This window comes from Anopheles gambiae, chromosome 2, assembly GCF_943734735.2.
Source record: "Anopheles gambiae chromosome 2, idAnoGambNW_F1_1, whole genome shotgun sequence".
Taxonomy (NCBI): domain Eukaryota; kingdom Metazoa; phylum Arthropoda; class Insecta; order Diptera; family Culicidae; genus Anopheles; species Anopheles gambiae.
In genome coordinates this window covers 25,451,071-25,474,058 of record NC_064601.1, presented here as the reverse complement: position 1 = coordinate 25,474,058, position 22,988 = coordinate 25,451,071, and the positions used below count along the sequence as shown (strand labels likewise).

Here is a 22,988-nt window from a genome sequence, read left to right as displayed (position 1 = left end):
TTACTTTATTACCTCGAGACTTGTATGAGCTGTTGAAGGGGGGGATCCATGTGCTTATGCAGCGATTCTGTATCGTAGAAGAAAAGCAGTACACTATTTCAGAAGTACAAACAATTAATATATTGTTGCTTATAATATTGCAAGGATCAAAGTAATCAATGCGACCAATATCAAAGCAACACATCTTTACATACTGATCAATAGCCATCTTAATGTATGCAATTTGCCACAATTTACGCCTAAAAGTATGCAACCCCGTAACATAAATTTCTTTTCAGGCAGCTTTTTGAATCTTTTTACATGTTCGTCAAACTAAAAAGTTAAAATATTCACATTTTAAATTAGTAATATAGTTAACCATTTTGCTAAATATCACATAGAGACATTATACACTCTAAGGCAATCCTTTTCATTACTCGCGTTAAAGCACCATGCCGGCACCAAAAAAAAAGAAAGGTTCGTTTCTTCCACCAAAATCTAGAAGCAAAAAAAAACTCATCCTGCGTCTAGTTTTTCGCGTCACTTTGATTTTTCTTTCCTTTTTTATTTATTTTGTTTCTTAGTCCCACGCGTGCAAAAATCCCTTCCATGATGCGGCGTAAATGAACAACGCCATTAACATGCTGCTGCTGCTGCTGTTGCTGTATCTGCTCCTAGTTCCCCCAGCCTCATCTTCTCATTGTCCTTGCCATGTTACAACCATCAGCAATCAAGTAATGGAACTTGGTGGACCGGCAGCAAAAAAAAAATCCTGGACAATCCTTAAAACACATCCAGCCCGCCCGCTCCTATCCAACACTGGACGCGCACTTTCTTCTGCGCGTTTCCGGCGTATCCGGTTCACGTTTCTCGCGCTGCGTTCATTTTCAGATAAATTATATAACAGCGTCATTAAATTTATCGTCATTACGAAAGTTAAAAAGAATCAAATTAAAAATTCACCCTTTTGTGCCGGACGCCCGAAGCGTACAGAGCAGAAACGGCGGGAAAAAAAGAAGCACAACTCGTGAGATGGAAGAAAATAACAACCAAGAAAACAGAAAGAAAGAAGACACACAGTTTGTCCTTCACACAGGGAAAAGCTTCGCCGTTGTCTGCGATAAGAAAAAGTAAAACCCAATAGCAGTGAAAAGAAATGGTCAAGAGACAGACAGAGAGAGGGAGAGTGGAAAAAGAAACCCGCCACTACTAGAACAGCGCATCTTGCCTGGAAAATTCTTCCACTTTGCACTGCTGGGCCAGTTGGTGTTCTTTTCTTAGCCCACCAACATCATCCTCACCCACACACACAAACACACACACTGTCATGTGTCCAGGCGGCGGAAACTGGTACGAATTTTCCACTCTATGTGTAGCTGTTTTTTTTAGTTCGCCTTTTTACCCGCTTCTCCAAGGAAAATATCTTCCGTCCAGCGCTGTCCATCAGGGGATGGCCGGTGCGGCTGTGTGCGCGTGTTAGTTTGCTTCCCTTTTTTTTAATGTCGTATTTGCCCCGCAAGGGATGGGAAGGGAAGTGAACTCTTTTTTCGTTCGTAATCATTTCCATTTCACTACACGAGAACGGTCTTAATGGTGTGCGTACGATTCATTGCGTGTACAGCGCCCGTATTTTTTTTTTCTCTTCATCTCCATTTTTCAATTCCCGTGCGGCTTGCGCCATTAACCCGTTCGCGATTTCTTATGCGGAAAAGGGGTGTATGAAGGAGAGATATTGAGAGCAAAAGAGAGTGTGTGTGTGTGCATTGGAAAGAGAAGGAAAAAGAGATAGAGAAAAGATGGGAAGGGTGGAAACATGTTTCTTAGCGGTCCAGTTCAGCTTCTTCATCTTGGGAATGGTGCGTTCCGAAACGGGTCAGTTTTGTGAGCTGCAACAGTTTAATGATCGAAAAAGACATGAATATTTTATTCATTATTTTAGTGAAAATTTTCATTATATTAGTGAAAATTGAATATTTTATTTAAAAAAAAAATTGTATTTAAAGGTGCTTGTTAACGTAAAAAATGTCAAATTGATTTAATATGTTCTTATCAATTATCTTTGGATTAGGATGGAATTGATCAAACTAAACGAACGAACCAGTATCACTGTTAGCGCTTCCTATCCGACCGTGAGAAACAGTGGAGAGCGAGCGTACTAGGTTATTGCAAGGTAGGATACTGGTTCAAAACTTCTCTTCAGTTACCAATAATCAAGGTAGTCAGAGATTTGATGAAAGCACACAATTTTCCTGTAAAACCAACAATAAAGTTCAATGTGTAAGTAAAATTATCTTCGTTCTACTCGATCTCCCTCTCTACCCCTCCTTTCATTCCTAAAACATATCAATTCACTCTTTCCTCCTCCTTTCTGAGTCTTCTTCCTCTTTTACTACACCTATACTCTTCATGCAGAGAGATTCCACTCCCTTGGACCACACACACTCACACAATCTTCCTTCGCCTAGTCCAACCCTTTTTCCTCACTTCAAGACAAGCGGGATGCGATGCCTCTGTTGCCTTGTTGTTCGTCGTCCCCTCAACGCCACACAATCACTCCCCAACTCACACGCACTCCTCATGCTCAACGTTCTCTTGTAAGTTTCTGTTCAGTATCTCCCTTGAACAAACGCTCTTGTTGAGTTTCTGTTGCCGGGCACTTGGTTGCTAGTGAATTTCCCAACGGGTGAAAAAATTCCATCCAAGCCCCGTGATTGCCGCCGCTGACCAAGGTTGGCAGGCTGTCGAACGCGAACGGAGAGCGGGAACATTTAACGTTTCCAGAGCTCGTTCCTAAATCTGGTGGCGGTACACATACCTAAACATATACACAGCACCACCACGACACACCACTCGGTTGGCCATTTCGGTCGGCCAAACAGACAGTGGAAGTGTAGTTCCTCCCCGAGCTCCGGAAGCGAAGCGAATTCAAAGCACGTTGCATGTATAATTCGTTGGCTGGACAGAATTAACAGAGTTTCAATTCCGTAACAAGGGTTTTATTTATGCTCGAGCATAAAGTACAACTGTTTTTTGCCGTCCGTAACGGTTGCCCGTCATGTGTGGCAAGCAAAATAGCTAGAAGATAATAATAAAGAAATAGTTCTTAAACGGTTGAATGTGATAGTATTCGATAGGGAGTTGTAGCATTGTAATACACTAACGAAAAGCGCTTTACCTCGCAAACCACCCTCCTCGACAGTGTGTGCGGTAGAAATATTCCAGCAATTTAGAAGCGTCTTTTAAACCACGCATCTCCCTTTGCTTACCACAACACAATGCCATGCTGTGTCCGTCTTTCCGATCCACCGGAAGGAAGGAGCCGTTGTCCAACCAACCAACCTCCTGTGGCGAGTTTAGCAGCATTCACAATCCTTTGTTTTAGAACGTCCACTGTCGTTGCTGTAACGTTCCGATGCAGAAGCCACATAACAAGGCGCGCGTACATATACGCACACTCACACGCAAAGCATACTGATGATGAAGGGGGAGGGGGGGGGGGAGGGGGGAAACGGTGGAAAAGGGGATTTTCCCCACATTCACGGAATCGCGCACATGGAAGTCCAAACGGTCGAGTACCTCGATGGAAAACCCGCTCGTTGCGTCCTCCATCATACCAGCCTTAATTCCTTTCAACCCTTACAGTCCGTGTAGTGCGCTTCCCTCCCACCTCCCCAACCCCACCCTCCCATGTGTAGCTCGTTTGATATTCTACGCCCCGCCATCTGCTCCTCTTCCTTGCACCTCCTCCTGCTTTACCACACAACTCACATTCGGTTTGGTTCATTACAAATTCCAGTTTCTTTTAAAGATCTTCATCAAAATGCTTATTTTCGATCCTGTCCATGCGGTGCTCGGGGTCCAGCACGATACAACCGTTTCCCGAACCGGTCCAGGTGGGTGGGGAAAGGGTGAAAACGGGGCACCGGGAGGGAGGGAGGGAGGGAGGGATAGCGGAGGCAATGTTTATCTTTGCTCGTTGCTCGTCCCTTTGGCGCAGTGGTTCGAAGCGAACGGGCGAGCATCCGCGCGCGTATGTGACATGGCTCGCAATAACGAAGGCACTTTGATTAATTTCTTCCCGGTCGCGCACGGTTGCAAGGAGAAATTGGCCGCTCGGCACAGTGAGGAGAGTCCGGCGGGGGCAGGAGGTAATCACAATTTAGCTGGACAGTGATGGTAATTTTTGATCCCAAAATAAATTGCCTCATCTGTAAGCGAATTGGTGTGCCAGTAGAATGGGCTGATGATAGGAAGTGTGTTAGTGCTCAAAGAGCGTTACAGTATTGTTTTATCCATTTTATAATATTACGATTTTAAACATAAAGAACTAACAGTTTTTTTATACAAATTTCTTTCCCAATTAATATCACAATCACGTGCCAGTAGCCATTATTATGCCACCTTTACCAAACTTTCTGAAACCTTACCCGAACTTTATGGTTGCATTGCATTCGCACCCTTGATCCCACACACCTCTGGTCAGCCGAGTAATGGGCCGAGCAAAAGTTTGGCATTTGCAGGTGCAGGTCACGGTCAAGAAAGGATGCTGTACTGGATGTCTTTCCTTGCCAATCCTTTTTCCTGCTCAACCATGTAAAATCTTTAAAGAGATTTTTACCGGCTCGGCTCATCTTTCGATCTTTGGGTAAAGGTGCACGCGTGAAAGGTGTTGAGGTGTACACAATCGTATTACTTTTCCTGTGGGAACGTTTGCAGTTGACGTGGAATAACGTGCTACAATTGAACGCATGTAAAAAGGATGTAATTAAAACGAGAAAAAGTATTTTCTCTTACAAACTTCATTAAACAAAATTTGTTTAATTATTGCTCACACTTGCACCTTCTTTCTATCAACCTCTTATAAATACTCCGGATGCTCGGTTCGCTGAAACACAGCGTAATATAGAAGTATTTTGTAACGAAATCGTCAAAAAAACAATCCACTCATTGACTGGACTATATCAAAGGATTGAATCCTTTGATTAAGTAAGTTTGATGGTTTTGTTTCTCTCTCTCTCTATCGCTCGATTTCTTCATTTGTTTTTGGTGTACGACTTTTGTCCAAGTTTGCACTTGTTTTTTTGTTTGTATTGTCCCACTAACTCCTTTTTGTTCTATTTACTTTTACTCACCTTTTGAAACTGTTGCAAACTCATTTCCTTTCAAGCAAAGATTGATCTTTGTTTGGTGATTGAGTGCTGAAACTTTTATTATTGACACTTTGATTCGATTTTTACCCGAGTAACGATCCTCTAGGCTTGAGAGGGTAATTTGTTTCTTTTTTATTTTTTTATTTATGTTTGGCTGATTTACTTATCTTGCTTTCGAATCCTTTTTTACTGTGCTTTAAGAATTTTCTACTTTTTTATCATTTGGATTTGCGATTTGCCACTTGCTTTTATTTTGCGAATAATGTAACGTTTTTTGTCTTTAAAAGCTTTTTATGTTAAAGTTCTTAGATTTCTATAAATAAACGTATAAACGTGTATACCAAAGTCTTTGCGTAAGTCTTATTTTTGTTAAACTTCTTGATTGCTTTATGCGATTGAATTTTAAAACACGCTAATGATACAAATACATAAAACATTCAACCCAGCGCACATCAACGAAAGAAAAAATCAACAACTATCCAACACGTCGTCGCTCAACCTAAACGCCCTACTGCTACTGAATTCTAGTCCTAGCCGCCAGCAAAAGGGGTGTCCAGGGGTGATTAAACATGTAAAGAAAAAACCTCCCAGCGACGAACTTAGAAAAGCAATTCCAATCGCAGCATCTTCCCCGGGCTCACCGCATCTTCCCGGGCTCACCGCATCTTCCCTACCTACCTCGCAGCTAGTATTATCATTACCACTATCGACTCGCCAAACGTACAAAGACAACGTACATCACCACCACTCTCCCCAAGACGAAGAAGACACGAAAGTACATAATGATTGAAAAAAGTGTATAAAAAATTATAAGAACATGCTCACAACGCAACGGCACAAGGCCAACAACGGAGGGTTGGGGGTAGAGGGGAGGAAAAAACAGCCACCTTCTCAAATCGCAGCACTGAAGAAGGCACGACGACGACGCTCGAGGTTTGTGGAAGCTCTCCTGTGCGCCTAAGCAAAAGGGCCGGCAACGGCACCACCAGGGGAGAAATAAGTACTCATCACCCCTTTCTTTCCCATCCCGCGAGCGGACGCTTCTCACGCAAGCTGAATCTTTCGCCCAATATGCGAGGGAAAGGATAACGCAGGATGCTGTGCGAAAACAAAACGAAACCAAACCAAAAAAAAAACAGACAGACAGACACAACCACATACAAAGGACCGTTCGCTTAGCAACGAGGACGCAAGAGGCTGGAAAGAAAAATTAGAAGGCAATTGCCTTGGCTCAGGGAAGTATAGCAACGAGTGTGTGCGCTGTCAAAGGAAAAAGACATCCGATAGAGATAAGGCACGAGGAAAGGAGAAAGCAAGGAAGGGCGCGTTCTCGAGAAAGTGGACAAAGTTAAAGACAATGTAAAATGTGAGACGCGAGCGAGCGAGCGAGCGATCGACCGTGCAGCAAAAACGTAAAATTAATGTAATGAAAAGCATGCGCTGCTTCGGTGAGCATTAGAGAAATTATTATTTTGTTCGTTCATGTTCTCCTTTTCTTTTTATTTCACCTTTTTATTGTACTTTTTTTTCATTTTTTCCCGGTTTTCTTCTTATTAGCTTAAATTTGCTTGCTTCTTTTTAATTCCTTACTTTTATTCACCTCTTCTAAAGTGTCAACTTTACACATCTCCAAAGAGTTTTGTTTTCGTTTCATCACACAAAGAACGAAAGAAAACAACCATTCGCCGTTATGAACGGACTGTTGTCCTGGTGCCCTTTATTTCTTGCACACTGTTACACATTTGTATCAAATTTTTGTTCGGCTTTTAAGTTTTGCTCGACTCTTCAAGGCTTGGTAGCAAAGGGCAATAAGACTTAAGGAAGACTCCACCGGGCAAAGGCATCAAGGACTAATAAAAACCGTTGGGATTTTCCCCCTTTCTTGTTTTTTTGATTTATATCCTGTTTGCCAATTTTCGATGGAATATTCATCATCATCGTTCGTTCTGTTTTTTTTCTTCTACTTCTTCTTTTTCCTTTCATTTTCTTCTTGTCTTCCAGTTCTCAGTTCAGCTTCTGCTCATTTATCTCTTGAAGACGAATGTCGTGTTCTGTCTCTCTCTCTCTCTCTCTCTCTCTCTCTCTTTCTCTCTCTCTCTCTCTCTCTCTACCTCTTTGCTTGTTCTCTCTACCCAATCTAAAGCAGTTCCTCCGCTTTTCCTCTTGCCAAGGTGCAGCAGCGAGGGATTTCTATGTCTATTACCCCTTTTTTCCTCGAGATACCATCTTCCTTTTTTTTGTAGTGTCTCATGAAAGGAAAAGCTGAAAACTGTGTAGAGTTTTAACCGTTGGTGGTCCGTTGGAACTCATTAGGCGGGAAGCAACGGGGTGGGAATGTAAAGCGGTAAAGGAATGTTTGTGTTTAGTTTTTTTTTTTTGTTTGCGGCAGTTCATTATTTTACAATAATTAAGAAATATTGATTTATTTCTGTTTGATATGGTTAATTTTCACTCCATTTCGAGTGTTTCTGCATCAGTGCAAGAGTATAATGTTTATTATGATAATGTGACTTACATTTTCTTTTTAATATTATCCTGCTTTTTACATTATTTTACTTTACTGTGTACACTGTTTATACAATTTAATCAAAATATGTATTTTTAAATTATTTAATTCTACTAAAATGCCATCCATTTTGTCTATCCGCTCCCTTTCATCCAACCACTCATCACCATCACATTGACATGTAAAGCAATTTCTGGCGCCATTTTTCAAATTCCACCAAACTCAACCCTCAGCTGGGACCCGATTGTCCAGCAGCGCTGATTGGCAAATGGATCTTACAACCCTCTTTGGCTATTTTCCCAACTACTACCTCTGCTGCTGCAAGTGGTCCGCGATTGTTAAACGATGCTGTTGTACCCGTGTTAGTTAGAAACCCATTTGCTTAATCGAAGAGGCCGTTCCCTCGTACAGAAGCAAAAAAAAACCGGACCGGGGTCAAGCCGATGCCAACTGACCGGGACCGATTTAATTTAATAAACGTTCCCCTGGCCCCGGGCACGAGACGTTACGCGCGTTCTTAATCTTGCCGCGTTCCCGCCAATCCCAAGCCCAAAAAACGCCGATGAATTGGTGCCCAGGCACAGGGGTTCCTTGTCCGGGTAGGGTTGCTATTTTTATTATGTTGTAGTTACACACGGATTGCAATTGCCTTCCTTCTTAAAACACTCCCTTACTTCCTTTGGCAACCCTTTCGGGCACGACAAATTGTCGGCACAGCCACACACACAGATTGCAAACTGACCATTGGTCAAGCGTGCACAACCGTAAATGGGGTTATGACACTTGGCCCCTAAAAGGTCGGTCCTGTCTGCCCCCTTTGGAAAAAGTGAGCAGTAGCGGTCAAGCAAGGGGGAAAGCACGTGGAGTTGAGAATAAAGATTTAATTTTAAGGTCCTCAAAACTTCATCCATTTTGCTGAGCTTTTGAGGTCAGAAAGGAAAGGGAATCTTATGCGTTAAAAGGTCCACGAGGCACAACATCACCGTTTGGTGGGCAGCACGGGCATTGGGGTCGATGGGTCGCCTGCCGGTTTAAGGCTGACCTTTTTCTCACGCACCCTTCACCCTCGTTCACCCTTTCACCCCTTTCAATGATGTCCAGAAGCGGGTGCTTTTCCCTTTTGCGCAACGGAATGCAATGTCGCATGCAAATGCAAATTCGAACGAGCTGACCAGGTCAACAGGGCAGGTCAAGTTTTTCGGGTATGCCCCCTCGAGGGAACTATGGGTATGGGATATGGGCGACGCAAGGGGGGGTTGGAGGGGAGATAGTTGCACAGAATTAGATTGGTTTCAGTCTAATTATTATTATCTCCGCACAGGACCCGGCCCCGGCCCGACCCTCGAGAAGCGTCTCGGGCCAGGCGAGACGTCTCACTCCGGAACCCTAATCTTCCGGAACGCTGGGATTGCTGACCGGTAGCCCAAAAAAAAGGTCGATCCGCTGCTGACCAACGGTCAAGAAGCAACAGACAACCGGACGGATGGACGGACGGACGGCCGAACAGCAGTTAGGCGTCCCATTTTGGCAAGGGTCAAATCAAGCAGTTAGTTTGTAACCATTTACACGGGTACTTCTGCTTGAGCCGGGGCAAATGTTTTGCTGCTTACAAGCGATAAAACTTGTTTTACTATTTTTATGCGCGTTGCCGTTCGACCGTTGCTTTTGGATTGGGTCGCATTTTAATTTTACGATTGACCGATCGAAACGCCCTGTGATCTCTGGTCACACCAAAACCAGACCGAACACGAACACCTTTGTGTGTCTTACGCTTGTATAGTTGCGTGAGCTGATTTATCACCTTTATGGGAAGATGACCTCTGTTCCTTTCGGAATTGTACGGTGATTTGGTTCCTTCCCCCCCATCTCTTTCGTATTGCTTGCCCTCGGGCAAAGAGTCTTAGTGCTTAGTTTGATGGAAATTATATGAACTGCGAATAATTAAATGCATCCCAAAAAGGTCGACCCTTGAACTCGCCGCGCCACTCGCCGTCTACCAAGAAGTGGATGTTTTTGGGTGTACCCGGTGGGGTTCCATTGCCTTTCCGTTTGGCTGTTGAAGGTTTGCTCTTTAAGGTGGTATGCTTGACCGTTTTAGCAGTGCTGGTACTTGGTGACCGTTAGATTACAATGTATTTTAACGGGTTTTTTTTCTTTCTTCTGTTTAGCAAACAGGATGAGAATGTTCCAATGTACGTATCCAGTTGATCATCAGGATAACGACATTAATTTTTATCACAATTTGTTCCAAGAGTTGCATTTTGCAGCCGTGCTACCACAATATTTTTGCAATTGTAGCACTAAACTACCGGACCAGTGAACCGATTTTTTTTTTTTTGGTAAAAACAATTAATCAGATCTTGGTGAGGAGAAGTTGGTAACGAAAAGAAGGACCCTCGTTTGTAATGCTGCAACCTTCTCTTAGCTTTGCAAAGCATCTTGTCTGCATTTGATCAGGTTCTGTATACAATAGATAGTGTAAAACACTCATTATGTTGATATCATTTCAGAAACCGACACCAATAGACAATGGTGGATTGTTCTGCTACGTGTTAAAAATCATAGCGATAATGTTGCGCAGCGACCACATCGAAGGTGGCTGTTTGAATTTATAATTAAATAATTTAAATTTTTTTTTCTTAGTAGGCTATGATAGCTTGTAATTTAGAGTATAAAAGGAGGAAATAATTATAATAAATCAGTCTTACACCAGCGTTAGATGAGTGCGTTTCTCTGTTTGGTGTTAAGATTCTCCCGGGTGAAGCTTTGGGCGAATACGATTGCCTTCTCGACAGCGCTTAACGAAATCAGTAGCGGCGCTACCACGGCATAGACCTCCCAATTTACATTGGAAAAGAGGTAACTAGCCTGGTAGGCCAATACTGAAAGTAGTTTGGTGAAGGAGAGTTGGACCGTTGACGCTCCCGAAACCCTTTTGCCCGGGACGTTCTGTTCCGTGGCAGCAGACGGTTTATCAAGCGCTCCAGAACGACCGAAACCTTCGCGGTCGGCTTGGCCGTCGGGCCCGGAACAGATAATCTACTTTACATAACTCTCAAACGGCTGAAATATAAGATATGATCCCAACCGATAATGATTTTTTAAACCACCTCATTGCGTACAATATTGCATCACATTAACCGTTGCGTTCAAGGGCCTCTATCGGGTAGTTACGATTATTTACATTAGATGGCGCTAGTAGCTCGATTCTATTTATAGAACAATCTACAAGAACGTAGGCCTGTACCGGTGGATTGTTTTGCACAATATTATCATCTTTTAACTAATTATAATGAACGAAATATAGTTTAGGTGATTAGTGTAAGATTAATGAGTGTCATGTTAATTATAACCGATCATTGTGTTGTTTCAAAACAAAATTTACTTACTTATCCAACGGTTCCAATCGCTATGTGGTCTTGGCCTGCAGTTTTCCAAACCCACTCACGCCTTGGCCTTTTACTCCGCTATCACTGCCTTAATCATGCTATCACCAGGGCCCTACCACGCTTCCTCGGCCCTTGTGGTCGACCTAATATATAAGGGCTTCGCGAGATGAGTCGTCCAGCTCCATGCGTATGTATGTCATACATTACCAGCCCACTGAAGTCTGGCGAGCTTTTGAGGTACGTTGTACGACAGTGAAATCACACCTTACAACTCTCGTACAACTCGTAATTTAGACAGCTCCTTCATTTTCGTGCTCCAACACATATACAGTGCCATACATCCAATTGAATGCCTTTCGAACGCGGCAAACAGGGTTTCGTCAAATTTGGGATAGTTTCAATTAGCAGCCAACATCCGGTCGAGCAACTCAGCCTCCATGTCCTTGGTTCCAAAGTACGTTCAATAATATGCTAATGTTCGTGCGTACAGGTTTTCATTGTATTGGTTTTCCCCCTCACACAACAGTCAGGATGGCCGAGCGGTCTAAGGCGCTACGTTCAGGTCGTAGTCTACTCTGTAGGCGTGGGTTCGAATCCCACTTCTGACAAACGAACTTTTTTTTTACAGTTCTTTTCGGTATGATGACAAAGTATTTTAACTTTCCAATTACGTTTACGTGTTTTATAATGTTTTTACAACATTTGTACAATCAAAAATGACAACAACAATGACGACAAAAATCGAATATTGCTTTCATCTTCTCCTATGGAAGTGCGTGTAAATGAAAGTAAATTCTTTATATACTCTCCTCTCAATTGACGTAAATGTAAGTAATAGTACACTTGAAGAATGTGAGTATCATATCAACAAAAAAAACTCATTTGTCAGAAGTGGGATTCGAACCCACGCCTACAGAGTAGACTACGACCTGAACGTAGCGCCTTAGACCGCTCGGCCATCCTGACTTGTTATTTCCTCAATGAACAATACCCTACTGGTTACCACAGGTGGTCCCAGAAGCAAAAGATGTCCAATTCTCTAATATTTTAATCCCAGCCAGCTCTAATCTATTTGTAGATTAAGCTTTGTATTTGTAAAAAAAAAAAAACTACAAAATACGGTTTTCAGTTGCCGATTGACCCAATTGAAGCCTTTGCAGTCAAATAATAAACATCTAACTGAAGTTAAAACACACTTCAGTCGATACATTCTACACTAACCACTAACTAAAGATGACTAACCTCTGTCGAATGTGCGACGTGTTTCTTGGGCTGACAATCGTTTACTGATAAAATGAATTTCGAAACAAATTGCAACTCTTCCGTTACTCCTTCTTCCAATCTAGCATACCATTATGTCGATTCCCGAAACACTTCTTTATTCGATAGTGCGGCATCTGGAAGCTTCTACAGCAAGTGTTCCCGCTTGCTCCAGGTGATTCGTGGAATTGCAAATCAAAAAGTGAAGCCTAATGGGTATACAGTACTGTAGTGATGTGCAGGTCGCCCTGGACCTACTGGGTCGGAGCCATCAGTAACCGATCCAAAGCTCTTCGAATCGACTCGTAATGCACAAGGTGATCCAGCAGGAACGATTCCGGTAGGTGCATGAAAGCATTAGCGGCTTCGAGCCATTGGTTTAAGGAGTTTGAATCGGAATCAGGTAATTATAAAAAATGACGTATGTTTTTGGAGCACATTGTAAAGAATATGGTTTTATTTAAATATCAACTTAATGTAATCGTATTAATACAATTTTTACAATAGACTGAAAGTAAATTCTTTAGATACTCTCAATTGGCGTAAATGTTAGTAGTAGTAAACCTGAATGTAAATACCAATAAAAATATATCGAATGTCAGAAGTGGGATTCGAACCCACGCCTACAGAGTAGACTACGACCTGAACGTAGCGCCTTAGACCGCTCGGCCATCCTGACTTGTCTATTGTTTTTCAATTCTGAGGAACCGGACACCAAATGTTATAAATAGATTTTTTATCAGTATAAACCCAACATTCAAGCAATACTACATAATAATATTCACAATTTTATTTACATGCTTCTGAGCTCTTGAAATGAATAACTATCCCATAATATTTACAACTCCATAATTTTTACCATACAAATAATTGTCAAAATAAATGTATATATGACATTACATCCGATAACTGATAAAAAAAATAGTCTGTTGTCAGAAGTGGGATTCGAACCCACGCCTACAGAGTAGACTACGACCTGAACGTAGCGCCTTAGACCGCTCGGCCATCCTGACTTGTCTATTGTTTCGTAACTTTCCAAGAATCGGACAGCAAATGATATTTATAGAATTTTAAATAGATTAACAATACAATAATAACATCACAATTCCAAACACAAGTTAATTGAAAGGTTCTTTAATTGTTGACATGAATGCTTAACAACCTCAGCATTTACAGCTCAATGTATTCTATATGTTGATACAGATTGATAAAAATAATCAAAATAATATTTTTTGAAATTACGTAGCATAAAAAAGAACATCTTTTGTCAGAAGTGGGATTCGAACCCACGCCTACAGAGTAGACTACGACCTGAACGTAGCGCCTTAGACCGCTCGGCCATCCTGACTTGTCTATTGTTTTTCAATTCTGAGGAACCGGACACCAAATTGTATTTATAGCACTTTTGTAAAAATTCAGTTGAAGAAGAGTTATATAGAACTAACGAACAATAAGAAGCAGTTTTAAAAACACTCAACGAAAAAATATAAATGAATATTTTCACCACTTTTCTTCGTACATTTAAAAAAAAAAAACATTGAATCTCGCATAAGCATACAGTAAGAATTTAAACTGTTTCGTTCTCTTCCTTCAATGTGCAGAATTTGTCTTGTGTTTTCGTCACTCTTACTTTTAATACCTTACGCTGCTCAAATGTTTTTGTTAATAATTCCTCTGAGAAGAATACGTGTACGTGTGTGTCATCAATCGCTATCCTAAACGAACCCAGGAACTATTAAACAGATAAACAAACAAAAAGCATTCGAATGTCAGAAGTGGGATTCGAACCCACGCCTACAGAGTAGACTACGACCTGAACGTAGCGCCTTAGACCGCTCGGCCATCCTGACTGGTTAGAATGACATTAGAAAATCACAACCCGGGTCCATTCGAGTGGGGAGCCATTTGCAACCCAATTGAGAAAGGGGGTGCTAAACATATGCTGCTCAAACGACGATCACGATCGCCTTCCGCGCGTTGTTCTAAAGCAGAGATGTCAAACTCTATTTGTTCGGCGGGTCACTAGTTAACCCGCAAAGCCTGTCGCGGGTCGCAATAATAAACTCAAGTATCGAAACTAAAGCAAGCATACGTGAAACTTCACCTCTCATTTCAGACGAATATTCTCACAAAAGAATGTCATCACTGCCTGGTTCTTGCCTGCAATTCTCCTTATCATAAATAACATTTTAAACCCATCTTTTGATTTTTATAATGGCAGCATCTTTATTCTTAGTTTTTGTTTCTTTACATACGTTACTTGTCATCAAGCTATGGAAGCTTTGTGTTTCCGTTATTTTTATGTCTCTGCACATTAGTCAGTCCCTTAAAACGTACGTAAGGTATTCCTCTGCCTCATCATCATCGTCATCATCATCCTGTCCTCGTATCACTCGTCCGGAATTACCCCCCCCCCCCTCCCCCCACACTATTTCACCTGTACAAACGCACACACTCACCCCGTACAAACATATCCACGCACAGTATTATAGGCTCAAACACGATTTCAAACGTCTTCGTCGCAAAACAATCCACAGAAAGGCATGCACAGATTGTGTTTTTACTTTATGTGTAGTTTACTATTCGTTTCCATTGTTTCAGAGAGCGAAAAGCCAGTAGGTAGGTAAATGGAGGTGTGCTTTGTTTGCGCAGGAACATTCAAGCTAAGTATGTGTATAAGTATCCTCTATCGATCAGTCACTTCGTTCTTCGCTATCGTCTTTCACCACTAAGCTACATTTAGCTACCATTCCTCTCACTCTGTCTCTCTGTGTCTCTCTGCAAATAGGTGATCTTCCCGCGTACGATCAAAGTAAAACCTTACAATTGTTACAGACGGTTCCGTTCTGCCGGCAGCGTTGGCTGTTTCGGCCTTCACTCTGCGCACACTAACTAAATAGCTCTACTATTTCCTATTGGCTTGTTCCTGTATATGGAGTTTGGTTCGTGGTACGACAGTGTTTCACTAGAGCAAGCTAACACCAGACACTCTGCTCTCTGCTTTCTCATCAAATCTCCCAACGAAACACCAATGAAAGCAGTCCGGGAAAATGGATGTGTGATTCGCTAATAGTATTATTGTAAGATCGACAACTGTTCCCAACTCGTTTGTTGACGGTTTGTGTTAAGCTGTCTAAGAATATTTATAAGTTAGTCTGTATACAAAGTGTGTAACTCGTGGTTCGTCGACAATCTCACAAAAAGAAGCGTTGATCAAAAGCAGCTTGTGGCTAAGGGTGGGGTGTAGGTAGTTAGTTCTATTTTATGATCTCCTAACCCGACTACTATTTGACATTACTCAGAAGATCTGATTAGAGATGATTGATTTCGATAGCTAAACGCGAAGACGGAAGTATCGTTACGTTATTTGATTCGTGCATTTGCGTGTGATCGTCTGAGGAAAGTTATTGTATTTGGCAAATCGTTATTATTATTGTTTGTGTGATAGTTATGCGAACTTAAACTATGCCTTCGGAATTTGGTTGCTTTCCGCTCGATACCAAACAAGCCATAAATACGTGTACGAAAGGAACAGCCCTTCCCTTCTTTCTGTCTTTCCCGATCACTACAATTTACGGTAATTTTGAAAGCACCAGTGTTTTTTTATTTATTTTGTTCCTAATAATATATTATACTCTCCCCATTTCTCGCCCGTCCATCCGTTCGCAAATGTTACCTTTGCTATGCGATTTAATATTGTTACTACAGTATTTTATCGTCCAATATATAAGTGTGGGACAGTGTAAAATGTGTTATCGAAAAAAGAAACAAACGATCGTACCTCCAGAACCGGCCCCTATCCCCTCGCAAAAAACACTCACTCTCCTGGGGCGGAATCCTGTTGCTCCGCGCCATCAAAATCACTCCCCACAAGGGGTGCGCCCAATATCCGTCATCAGCGGGCAAAATTCACCGTTTGTAAAATTATTGTACGCGCCTCCCGCACAAAACTGTGATGGTGTTTGCAATCAATAATTCGTAGTCCGTTTATGCTGCCGTTTCGTTTTGTATGTGTGTATTTTTTCTGTGCTTTTATTATGCTTTATAGTTTCTTATCGTAATAATGATTCATTCCGCAATGCGTATTTTGCGGACCTGCTCTTGTCAGTAAAATTGTCATAAATCGATGCCTTTGTTCCCAAAAGTCGTGCCTTAACACGTGGGACAGCGGAAAACGCCGTTCGCCGCCTCTGCATCATCTGCTGCTTCCGGAAACGCTTAATAGTAACACCATTCAATGACGAAAAACACGATTAAATAAAAGACGATCAATTCAAAGCGATCTCTACCTCTACTACACGCGGTTGTCTGTTGACAATCTCACGTTTACAACCGGCACAGGAGAAACAACGGGGTTTTTTTTTCAAGCAAAAAGCATTGGTTCGTTTGCGTTGGTCGTAACGTAACATCTAACACTACCCTAGCGGACGAGCGCGCAAGAGCACGCCTCTACACCATCCGAAACAAACAAACAAACAAAGAAAAACGACGAAAAAGCACAGAGTAGTAGTTTGTATAGTTGGCGTACACGAAATACGAAGGGTTTCTACGAGGGTTTATTACGACACTAGTGGTAATATTAGTATGCGTCTTCCTTAGCAAAAAAAACTACACTTAGCCCATGGCACTTGCTGTTATTACATCGTTCGCACACGCAAAACCTCATCCGATCGCATCGCGGGTTTTAATCATCCCTAAATTCTTGTCTGCCTTTCTGCTCGCTCCGCCGCTATAAGCAAACCGGTAAAAAAAAACTGTACAGAACGTTACGCCTTTGGATCCTCTCTTCCGACGGCACATACCGGGTGTCAGGTTCTTCCCACAGATTTGGTTTATAGTTAGAACATGCTCCGTTTTTACTTCCTTTGCGTTCCAACGTGGCTTCAGTGCCTTTTTAGTTTAGGATGACTAAGACGCATCCAGCAACTTCTGCTCTCTCACTCTCTCAGTCTAACAACAACCCTCACACCCCATAACCCTCAAGAAGGTGATCCTCGACTCGATCGTCCTCCCGATTTGCGTATTATTGGTTCTGCAGGAGCCGGATATTTTATATCGCTTAACAACAACAATCATCGAAAAACTCGCTCGTTTCATTCGTGATCCGTTTCTAAATTAATTCTCGCTCCCGCCATCCCTAGTAGTTCTCCCTCTCGGCGCAATAAACTGTACACAAATCCGGAAACAAGCGCCCACGGTTAACCCTTTTCCTCCGTAGCACGCGTTTCCGGATCAAGATTCTTAAAACACACTAGTGTCCGCAAATATAATGAACTATTTTACACATATAAGCATTCGATTCTGTTCGATCGTTCTGGCGCACATCGTATTTAAAGTTATTCCCGTTCCACCTCGCTCGCTCATTGGAGTGGGCAAAACTGTTTTAAAAAATTTCAATAAATTATCCTTATACGACACTTTCATTCGCTTCGCTTCAGTTACAAACGTTGCCTTTGCTACTGCTAATCACAATAATGATTGATCGATTCCGAGCTTCCTTCCTCCGAGTTGCCCGATTCGCTGCACCTGCCGTGCACTACACGTCATGCAGATCTTGCTAATCTTAGTGGCTTGTAGTTAGTGATAGACTAAACAGAAAAGCGAAAGTAAACTTCCATTTCGTTTCCCTAAAGCAGACTTTCAGTTCGCACGGATTTCGCAACCACCCGCGTTTTCGATGCCTTGGCAATCACACACGCAGGGGAGGGCCAGTCTTACATCAACATCCGCACATCTTAGGCGCGCGCCTGCCGTCATCTATCACACCCGAAGCTAGTACGTATCCGTTTTAGTAGTAGTAGTAGCAGTAGTAGTGGTAGTAGTAGTAGTGGTAGTATTAGTAGTAGTAGTGGTATCTTCCTTCCTGCATTGTGGCCAATACAGGCACAGCAGGGTTCAGACCCGTTGCTGATGGGGCGGCTGATGTTGCTGCTGCTGTTGGTGCTGCTGGTGCTGCTGCTGCAGGTATTGATGGGCGAGCAGCTGTTGATGGTGATGAAGATGGGCTGGCAGGGGCTGTTGCGACAGGGCAGGCCCCGGCTGTCCAGCGGTGGTGGTCAGCTGTGTCTTTTCGCTGCGCTTTGGTGGTGGTGGAGGTGGCCGCTTCTTTATGCTACCACCACCACCGCCTCCCTGCAACATGGGTCCACCAGCGGTCGGGGGAAGGTGCGGATGCGCTGGTACTGCTGACACGTTCGCTGCCACGATCGGGTAGTTCGGTTCCATGCCCATGTTGCTGCCCAGGTTCTCGTACAGCCCGTCCGGTGCCGCACCGTAGTGCTCCTGCACCCAGTTGCTCACGTTGGCCGTCTCGCGGTAGTAGGGCGTGGCGGACGAGTACAGATCACTGCCAGCGCCACCGCCGTGGATGTCGCGGAACCCAAGCACCTCGTGCGGGGTCGTGGCCGGTTCGAGTTTGCACTTTTGCGCCACCTGCCACTTCTTGTTCATGACGCGCTGGAGATCTTTCAGGAAGTCGCGCGGCGGATTGGCGCTCGATTCGCTCAGCCGCTTCGGCGACGTGTACGTGGTGGACAGGCGCGTCGCCTCCGCACGGGGCGGCGGAGCGGGCGGACCGACACTGTACGAGGCGCAAATGCGCCTAGGCGACGGTGGCACTTCCTGCACCACCACCTCGTCTTCGAAGCACACCTTGCGCCGCAGCAGCACGGGCGATTCGGCAAAGGAGACGCTCTTCGCGGAGGCTGGCGGTGGTGTCGCCACCTCGGCGCCCGAAGCCGACCCACCCTCGCCCCCGTTGTACGGTGGCGGGGCCTTGTACGGCGGTGCCTTCAGGGCGGATGGTTTCAGCGTCTTCGAGTAGATCGGTTCCTTCTTCAGGATGGCGGAGGCCGGTGCCGGGTTCGGTAGCGTGTGGCTGTTCAGCTTCATAATGGACTGTGCGACGGAGGGCATCACATTCGCTGCCGGCCGCTTTTCCTGCAGGCTGTCAGCCCTGGCGGCCGGGGAAGACTGCACTGCGGTTGGCATGGAGGGGGAGGCTGCTGGTGCCGCTGTTGCACCACCAACGGCCGCGGACGGTGGTGGAGGCGGCGGCAACTGCACGGACGCGAGCGACAGTTGAGATCCACTGAATGAGTTGTCGAGCTCGTTCGGGGGTGGCGGTGGTGGCAGCGAATCGAGCGACAGGGTAGAGCCGGAAAAGTTCGCTCCCATCGGATCGTCCCCGACGGGTGGGGGCGGCGGTGGCGGCAGCGAAAACGTCGAATCAGTCATGCAGGACGGTACCGGTTCAATGATCGTCGTCGTCGTGCCGGGGACGTTTCCACCACCATTGCCCCCGTTCGGCGTTACGATTGTGGGGTGGCCCCCCAAGGGGCTCAGGATTGTCACCGGCGGCGGTTCAAAGTTGACCGGCGTGTTCAGCACACTGCCGACCGGCGTTGGCGTTGAGGCGGACGAGCTCATGCTTTCGATTGAGCCGCGGTTTTGCGTCGGCATGGGTCGGCGCTTAAGCGTACCGCTGCCCGTGCTCTCCTCGCTTCTTCGCCGGCTGTGGCGCCGGGTCAGCGTGCCGCCCTCGCCGATCGATCCCGAGCCTACCGAGCCGGGCGAATCTTTTAGCCGCGTCGTCTCGCCGACCTCCTTCAGCTGGCGCGTCATCGAGGTGAGGGGCAGATTTGGTTTCATCGAGGGTTTGCGCTTGATCGTGCCGGTCGGGAACTCGGAATCGAACCCGTTGTTCTCGTCCGACAGGCAGCCGCTCGAGCTGGAGGAGGACGCTCGCGAGAGCCGCCCGTTACCGTTGGCAGTGCAGTTGTTGGCGTTGCTGCCGTTGGTGGCGCTGAGAGGAACTAGTAGATGGTTGCTGCCACTGCCGCTGCTGTTGCTGCTGCCCGTGCTGCACTGCGAGGGCACGGACGAGACGATGCTTCCGATGGAGCTGCTTCTGGCCGAGCTGAGCTTGTCCAGCTCGTCCCGGGCCAAATCGTCCAGCAGCGTCCGGTGGTTGTCGAGCAGCTTCTTGCCATACTGCACGCGGGAAGAGTGGAATGGGAGCAAAGAAAAAAAAGCGAGACGTTAAAATGCTGCTTCACGGCGGGACGTTGCACTACAAACTAACCTTCATCACGCGTATGGCAGTGATCCAGTTTTCCATCGTCGACGCATCTTCCGCGCACAGCATCTTCACCGACCGTATGCCCTTCACACCGGCCGGCAGCTTCGGGCAGCGCAGCGCGAACGTGTAGTCCGACGGCGCTTTGTGCTTCTTCTTCCAGCCCAGCCCCCGGTACACCTCGTGCCCGGCAAACAGTGCCAGACAGAGCAGATCTTTGGCCGAGCGTGTCTTTTCCTTCGGATAGTAGTGCAGCCCGGACGCGCGCAGCACGAAGTGATACTTTTTCCAGCCCTTCTTGGCGTCATTCTTCATGTACAGTGGCCCCTCGAGGGCAATTTGGCTCCCGCTGTTGAAAAACTCATCCAGCAGCATGGTCCTGTGGCGAAGAGGAGAGAAATAAAACAACAAACATTAGACTCGGCTCTACTGCTTCGAGAGAAGCATCATTGAGCTGTCCCTTACCTCGTATGCTCGTCGTGTTCGCTTCCGGGCGCCATCTGGGTGCCGGGCAGGAACGCTTCCGGCGTCTTGAATAGGGCCACCTTATCCGGCCGCTGCAGGAACAGGACACGATTCTTGGAGTCGCGATTCCACAACATCAGGTTGTCGACCAGCATCTCGTGGTCCTCGAACAGCCGCTCCATCTGGTGCTCGGGCAGATGCTCCACGATGGCCCAGGTCGGTTCCATCTGCACGTGGTTTTTGTCCGCCAGCAGGCGCGTCACGTGCCCGCAGCTCATCGTTTCGTCCACCAGCAGTGACTTGGATGCGCCGTCGGCGGTGAACGCCTTCACGAACAGCCGCCTTACCGACGCCTGCTCTAGCTTTTGCAGGGCGAGGTGAATTTTGGCCTGCTTGCCACCATCTGGCTGGTTGTTGTTGTTGTTGGTGCCGATCGTTTGTCCCGATAATGCTGTGGGTACACTGTTGGCAACCATACCACCCGATGCCGCCGCCGCCGCCTGTAGGTGCTTCAGATGCGAGTGGCTTACACTGCTGGAGGCGGACGATTCGCTCGACATCAGCGACACCGTGTCGCTGAAGGCGGAATCATTATCCGGACTGTCGGTGCGCGGTTCCCGGTGCAGGCTGATGTTGCCACCGCCGACGCCTCCACCCATACCACTGGCAATGCTACCGCCGCTGCAGACCGTATCGGCCGCGACACTGCTGCAGCCGCTCTCGGACGACAGCGTCGTATTGGTGGCGGCCGATATCGTGGAGTTGGTGCGACTGTGGCTGCGACCGTGCCGCAGATCGCCCCGCTCCTCCAGTATGCTCAGCTCGCCCAGGATGGCATCCAGCTCGGCCTCCTGCGTCTCCTCCAGGTTCGCCATCGAGAAGCGGTACGAATCGGTCCGTTCGGCAGATGTGTTACTTTTCGGTCGCAGACGAGCTGCCGTTGTTACTGTCGCTGCTGCTGGGTTGACGGTGGTTCCCGGTGTGCCGCTGATATCAAAACTCTGCAAAAGGAGGGGAGAAGAGAAGAGCAAAAATTGAAGTCAGTTCCACTCGGTTGCGTTTTTAATCGACAGGAGAGAGAGATAGTGGTAGATGCTGCTAAGATTAGCGCGCTCGCTGGAACAGTTCTGCCTCACGGTTCATATGAATTCCGACTGGTCATTCCCCATGACTTCTTCACTTATCAAAATGTTCAAGCGCACAACCCACGATGGTAGCATACACAGCTGCTGATGGGAGAGGTGGCAATGGCACGCTGGCGTTCTATCGGGCGCTTTTTTAATGATGAACCACTTCCGTGTTCACAAGCGTGACCGATTCGTTCACTGAACTCCGCGGCACTGTGGCAAATGTATGAAGCTTCGGTAAAACAAACACGACCAGCCCACGGCCACCAACTGACCAGAGAGAGAATCAGACCCGATTGTGTCCGTCTGCACAGTTCATTCGCCAGGGGTTTCGTTGTCAAAATATCTCGATTTAGCTCAGGATATTTCATCTCCCTTGTGCCGTAGTCGACGTCTTGTTTAGCCTACTTACGATAATCTCTCACTTGTGTTACTAATGCAGGGTTTCTCACTAGACGCCAAACTAGAACACGCACCGCTGTCCTCGTCCGTCAGATCACACAAATTCCCTCCCCATTTGCTATAATCCAACGCCTACTAGAGCGCACACACTATCTTCCAACTCCCAACGGGTTCAAAGATCTGGGGGTCGCGCGGCACGCACTGTTCACGGCACCCAGCGCCATTAGTCACCAGCACTAGAAACTCTAACCAGAAATACGGAGAAATGAAAACACATTTTCCCGAAGACTTCCCCCCAGTGCGTGTCCCACACATGGCTAGGGTTGAATTCCGATGCCGCTGCTACTATAGATGCGCTTCAACAAACACCCAGTAACAGTAGCAGCAGCAGCAGCACCACCATACAAAGACCACCGCTCGACACGTTTGTTTGTTTTTATGGGAATACTTGTTCCACAGTACTCCGCGGTCGCCGCGAATATCTTACGGTCTGCTTCTCAGAATTCCCGTTATTACTCACAGGCTTTACCGTGGGGAGGTTCGTCTCGGCAAAAGGCGATCGATCCCCGACGGATCCACACCACACTGGACGGGTCAAAATTCATTGAGAAATTTTCCCCGATAAATAAACTT

General features: G+C 45.8%; 1 protein-coding gene and 6 non-coding genes across 9 annotated transcripts in view; 1 reads left to right on the top strand and 6 right to left on the bottom strand.

Moving 5' to 3' along the window:
- Nucleotides 1-11,549: 11,549 nt before the first annotated feature.
- On the top strand, nt 11,550-11,632 carry Trnal-cag (transfer RNA leucine (anticodon CAG)). Its single transcript has one exon. It is a non-coding gene; the product is annotated as a tRNA-Leu (tRNA).
- Nucleotides 11,633-11,907: 275 nt separating this feature from the next.
- Nucleotides 11,908-11,990, bottom strand: Trnal-cag (transfer RNA leucine (anticodon CAG)). Its single transcript has one exon. It is a non-coding gene; the product is annotated as a tRNA-Leu (tRNA).
- An 890-nt stretch (nt 11,991-12,880) lies between these two features.
- Trnal-cag (transfer RNA leucine (anticodon CAG)) lies at nt 12,881-12,963 on the bottom strand. Its single transcript has one exon. It is a non-coding gene; the product is annotated as a tRNA-Leu (tRNA).
- Nucleotides 12,964-13,214: 251 nt separating this feature from the next.
- On the bottom strand, nt 13,215-13,297 carry Trnal-cag (transfer RNA leucine (anticodon CAG)). The gene has a single exon. It is a non-coding gene; the product is annotated as a tRNA-Leu (tRNA).
- A 252-nt stretch (nt 13,298-13,549) lies between these two features.
- Nucleotides 13,550-13,632, bottom strand: Trnal-cag (transfer RNA leucine (anticodon CAG)). Its single transcript has one exon. It is a non-coding gene; the product is annotated as a tRNA-Leu (tRNA).
- A 419-nt stretch (nt 13,633-14,051) lies between these two features.
- Trnal-cag (transfer RNA leucine (anticodon CAG)) lies at nt 14,052-14,134 on the bottom strand. Its single transcript has one exon. It is a non-coding gene; the product is annotated as a tRNA-Leu (tRNA).
- Nucleotides 14,135-16,282: 2,148 nt separating this feature from the next.
- The window catches only part of LOC1273266 (ras-associated and pleckstrin homology domains-containing protein 1), a 54,534-nt gene continuing 47,828 nt past the window's right edge, over nt 16,283-22,988 (bottom strand). For all 3 annotated transcript variants that reach the window (XM_061641492.1, XM_312227.6, XM_061641493.1), the window contains 3 exons: nt 20,827-21,827; nt 20,368-20,740; nt 16,283-20,276 (listed from right to left, as the gene is read on the bottom strand). In XM_061641492.1, the coding sequence (XP_061497476.1) occupies nt 18,180-20,276; nt 20,368-20,740; nt 20,827-21,827 (3,471 nt within the window). In that variant the 3' untranslated portion in view covers nt 16,283-18,179. The remainder of the gene's footprint in view (nt 20,277-20,367; nt 20,741-20,826; nt 21,828-22,988) is intronic.